The sequence below is a fragment of the Babylonia areolata genome, chromosome 23, assembly GCF_041734735.1.
Source record: "Babylonia areolata isolate BAREFJ2019XMU chromosome 23, ASM4173473v1, whole genome shotgun sequence".
NCBI classification, from domain to species: Eukaryota; Metazoa; Mollusca; class Gastropoda; order Neogastropoda; family Buccinidae; genus Babylonia; species Babylonia areolata.
In genome coordinates, this window is record NC_134898.1 from 6,448,306 (window position 1) to 6,453,305 (window position 5,000).

Below are 5,000 nucleotides of genomic sequence, written 5' to 3' on the forward strand. Positions count from 1 at the left end.
TTCCCACAGGTTGGTGCTGGCTGTTTCTGGCCATCGAATGTCCATAAAGCGTCTTCAACTGTTGGTGAATGCTTTTGACTTTTTGTAGGACACATTTATAAAAACGATAATAATAAAAGGACATTTGGTACGCCCAGTCAAAAGACAAAAGCCCTGTGCGTTTACAATGAAAAATGCAATGACACCAGCCGCCGTGGCGAAGTGGTTTGCGTCGCGGACTGACGGCTGGGAGGACGCGGGTTCGAATTCCAGTGGAGGTGGGTTTTTCGGCCCGTGGCCGGCTCCTACCCAGAGTTGAGTGTGCTGTGAGCTTAAATTGGAAGACTGGGACCACACAGTCGAGTGTCATCCGACAAGTGTTCTTTGTTTTCATGGGCAGTAATGGTGTTCTTTGTTTTCATGGGCAGTAATGGTGTTCTTTAGTCTGTGCACAGCTCCAGTGTTTCTTTGTTTCTATGGGCAGTACTAGTTTTCTGTTGCTGTGGGCATTACTAATGTTCTATTTCTATGGGCAGTACTAGTTTTCTGTTGCTGTGGGCATTACTAATGTTCTATTTCTATGGGCAGTACTAGTTTTCTGTTGCTGTGGGCATTACTAATGTTCTATTTCTATGGGCAGTACTAGTTTTCTGTTGCTGTGGGCATTACTAATGTTCTATTTCTATGGACAGTACTAGTTTTCTGTTGCTGTGGGCATTACTAATGTTCTATTTCTATGGGCAGTACTTGTGTTCTATTTCTATGGGCAGTACTAGTTTTCTGTTGCTGTGGGCATTACTAATGTTCTATTTCTATGGGCAGTACTTGTGTTCTATTTCTATGGGCAGCACTATTGCTATTTGTTTCTATGGGGCAGTACTGTTGTTGTTTGTTTCCATGGGAAGTACCAGTGCTCTTTAATCTATGGGTAGTTCTAATGCTGTTTATTCTATTGGCAGAACCAGCTTTCTGTTCATTTCTACCAACGATGAGATGAACAACCCATCAGCTTTCGCCCTTCAGGTCAAGCTGTTCGTACCTTCTGCCTTGAAAGCGTCGCTGAACAGTCCACACGTCGTTCACGACCAGCACGTCCCACAACGCCAGACCAGCACAGACACAGGCAGCATCTGTAACCACGATCCACCTCCCACAACCGTTCTTTGGGTTCTGGTGGGGTTCTAGTTGGGTTCTGGTAGTGTTCTGGTGGGGCTCTGGTGGGGTGCTCTGGTAGTGTTCTGGTGGGGTTTTGTGGGGTTCTGGTGGGCTTCCAGTAGGGTTCTGGTAGTGTTCTGGTGGTGTTCTCTGGGGTTCTGGTGGGACTATGATGGGGTTCTGGTGGGACTCTGGTGGGGTTCTGGTAGTGTTGTAGTAGGGATCTGGTGGGGTTCTAGTAGGGTTCTGGTGGGGTTCTGGTAGTGTTCTAGTAGGGACCTGGTGGGGTTCTAGTAGGGTTCTGGTGGGGTACTGGTAGTGTTCTAGTAGGGCTCTGGTGGGGTTCTGTGGGACTCTGGTGGGGTTCTGGTGGGTCTCTGGTGGGGTTCTGATGAGGCTCTGGTGGGGTTCTGTGGGGTTCTGATGGGTCTCTGGTGGGGTTCTGTGGGGCTCTGGTGGGGTTCTGATGGGTCTCTGGTGGGGTTCTGTGGGTGCTCTGGTGGGGTTCTGGTGGACTCTGGTGGGGCTCTGGTGGGGCAGACTGCAGGTCATGGTGACCCAGGCCCGGTGCAGCAGCAGCCATGCACGCGGTGATAAGGGCACGTCGCTTGGTGAACAAGGTTTCCGGTGCTATCCCCTCCACTGCCCCCCCCCAACCCCCCGTCCTTCCCCCGCCCTCCACGACCATCAACTGAGCTGTTTGAGAGCCACGGGGTGGTGCTGATGACCTCGGCCATCACACGCACTGGCCAGACCCAAACCGGCCACAGCGGGTGTCTTCTGGCCACAGTTCCTGCTCCCCGAGTTGTCGTACTTCAGCGACGTGGGGAGGACCTGTGCCTTCATACCTCTGGCTCTGTTTTGTTTGTATGACACACTTTGTGCAGGTGGTGACTGGTCTGAAATTTGATTTTCTTTTTTCTTCCCCCCCCCCCTTTCTTTTATCTGACTGGCTGATTGACCAGCTGGCTGCCTTGCCGACTATCAGGCCCACTGACCTACTGACGTGTAAACTGCTGACCTGCTGACCTACTCACATGCTGACCTACTGACCTACATACTGCTGACGTATTGACCTACATACTGATGACCTACGTACTGATGACCTACTTACCTGCCAGACCACTGCTCTGTGCGTCACGTGCCGTGTTGTGGTGACAGGGGAACAGCCTGCCCCCACCACCCCCGCTTCCCCCACAACCCAGCCCGTCACCAACACCCTGCCCGTCAACGGCCGGAAGGGGGAGGGGGAGACGAGAGAGAACGTGTACGAAAATTACACCCCCTCCACGCCCCGCAAACAGCCGGGTCACCCTGACCCGCAGCTTGTGCAGCCCGCTGCTCCTTCCCCCTCCGCCCCCCTGCCCCCACCCCGACCCCTCCTCCCCCCCACCCACACCGCCACGGCCACGGCCACGGCCACGGCCAAGCAGGAGGAAGGTAAGTGAGTAAGCCCCGTCAGAGGGCGCCACCTGACAGTCATGGCTGAAGTGTGCGTGTTGGGTGTCAGTGTCAGTGTCAGTGTCAGTCGGCAATGTGTCTGACCTGTCTGGTGACCGGTCGCTGACTTCACAGTTCATCGTCGCTCTGTCGATGCCAGTGTTTGTTCCTCCTGGTGGTAGTGTGACTGATTTCAGTTTTCAGTGTGTTGTGGGGGTGGCGGGGGGGGGGGGGGTGTCCTGTTTTCAGTGTGTTATGGGGAGGTGGGGGTGGTGGTCCTGTTTTCAGTGTGTTGGGGGGGTGGAGGGGGGTTCAGTTTTCAGTGTGTTGTGTGTGTGTGTGTGTGTGTGTGTGTGTGTGTGTGTGTGTGTGTGGTTCAGTTTTCAGTGTGTTGTGTGTGTGTGTGTGTGTGTGTGTGTGTGTGTGTGTGTGTGTGTGGTTCAGTTTTCAGTGTGTTGTGTGTGTGTGTGTGTGTGTGTGTGGTTCAGTTTTCAGTGTGTTGTGGGGGTGGAGGGGGGGGGGGTCCTGTTTTCAGTGTGTTGTGGGGGCGGGGGGGGGGGGGGTCCTGTTTTCAGTGTGTTGTGGGGGGGGGCGCGGGGGGGGGGGGGTCCTGTTTTCAGTGTGTTGTGGGGGGGGGGGGGGCGGGGGGGGGGTTTCCTGTTTTCAGTGTGTTGTGGGAGGGCGGGGGGGGGGGGTTTCCTGTTTTCAGTGTGTTGTGGGGGGTCGGGGGGGGGTCCTGTTTTCAGTGTGTTGTGGAGGGGGGGCGCGGGGGGGGTCCTGTTTTCAGTGTGTTGTGGGGGGGCGGGGGGGGGTCCTGTTTTCAGTGTGTTGTGGGGGAGCGGGGGTGGGGGTCCTGTTTTCAGTGTGTTGTGGGGGGGCGGGGGGGGGGTCCTGTTTTCAGTGTGTTGTGGGGGGGGCGCGGGGGGGGTCCTGTTTTCAGTGTGTTGTGGGGGGGGCGGGGGGGGGGGGTCCTGTTTTCAGTGTGTCGTGGGGGGGCGGGGGGGGGGGGTTCCTGTTTTTAAGTGTGTTGTGGGGGGGGGGGGGGGAGTCCTGTTTTCAGTGTGTTGTGGGGGGGGGGGGGAGTCCTGTTTCAGTGTGTTGTGGGGGAGCGGGGGGGGGTGTCCTGTTTTCAGTGTGTTGTGGGGGGGCGGGGGGGGGGGGTCCTGTTTTCAGTGTGTTGTGGGGGTGGAGGGTGATGATCCAGCAAGGCAGAACGAGGGTGTACTCAGACACACACCCCCAGGCATTCGGGAACGGGGAAGGGTTGGTGAGGGGGGGGGGGGGGGGGGTCAGGAGCGTGGACAGCGGAACTACAGATGATAGAAATCCTCCTAAGTATTCAAATCGGTTATAAATGATGATGATCACTTGATCATGGGAACATCAACTTGCCACATTTTGCCGCGATTGATCATTTGTGTAGTGATTAAACACCAAGTCTGTGTGATGTTACTGGTCATGTTTGTTTGTTTATTTGTTTTCAGACGCCTTTTACATGGATATGTCTGGAATCAAACCCGCTTCACCGACCAAAAAGAACTGAACTGGGACCGCCATCTCTTCCTGCTTTCTGACACTGCGAAACGTGTGCACAATGTGGTTGCGTGCACATGCGTCACTACATGCTCGTGCTCTCTCGCATACATGAGAAAGAGACAGAGAGAGCGGAGATAACACAAACGTTAAAAGGCTCATTTTACGAACACTGACACACACACTTCAATACCAAAGAGAACTGATGCCCCACCGTAGAGAAGTGTCCCCCGACACATTACCTGTACCATAAGGGAGTGTCCCCACTCTGTCCTGACACATTACCTGTACCATAAGGGAGTGTCCCCACTCTGTCCTGACACATTACCTGTACCATAAGGGAGTGTCCCCACTCTGTCCTGACACATTACCTGTACCATAAGGGAGTGTGCCCACTCTGTCCTGATACATTACCTGTACCATAAGGAAGTGTCTCCACTCTCTCCTGACACAATCCTTGTCTCCACTCTCAGTCTCCAACACTCACAACACTCACAAGCCACAACAACAGAACTATGCGCGGTCAGCAAGGAACAGTGATTTCCAGCCGTTTGAGCACTCACGGTGTTTTGTATCATGATGTAATCACTGCATGACTCGGTCGTTTTCTGTCCTGTGTGAATCTGAGATGGGTGGATGGATGGATTGTGAATGTGTGTATGTTTGTGAAAGTGTGTCACTGGTGGGCGTTGAAGTGCAAGCCTTCAGTCTTACGATTTTCCACTTTGATATTGGACGGTGTTGAGGTATGTAAGGGTGAGTGAATGTGTGTGTGTGTGTGTGTGTGTGTGTGTGTGTGTGGAATGGGTGGGGGTGGGAAGTGGTGGTGGTAACGCAAGCGATGCAGCGTACAGTTTTACCTATACTCGTTTATTCATTGTTATTTCCCGTAT

General features: G+C 53.9%; 1 protein-coding gene across 1 annotated transcript in view; it reads left to right on the forward strand.

The window, feature by feature from the left end:
- LOC143298091 (uncharacterized) overlaps nucleotides 1-5,000 on the forward strand; it is a 13,413-nt gene that overhangs the window by 5,321 nt on the left and 3,092 nt on the right. Inside the window, exons 4-5 of the mRNA XM_076610776.1 lie at nucleotides 2,296-2,574; nucleotides 4,059-5,000. The exon at nucleotides 4,059-5,000 is cut by the window's right edge and continues 3,092 nt beyond it. Of these exons, the coding sequence (XP_076466891.1) occupies nucleotides 2,296-2,574; nucleotides 4,059-4,117 (338 nt within the window). The 3' untranslated portion in view covers nucleotides 4,118-5,000. The remainder of the gene's footprint in view (nucleotides 1-2,295; nucleotides 2,575-4,058) is intronic.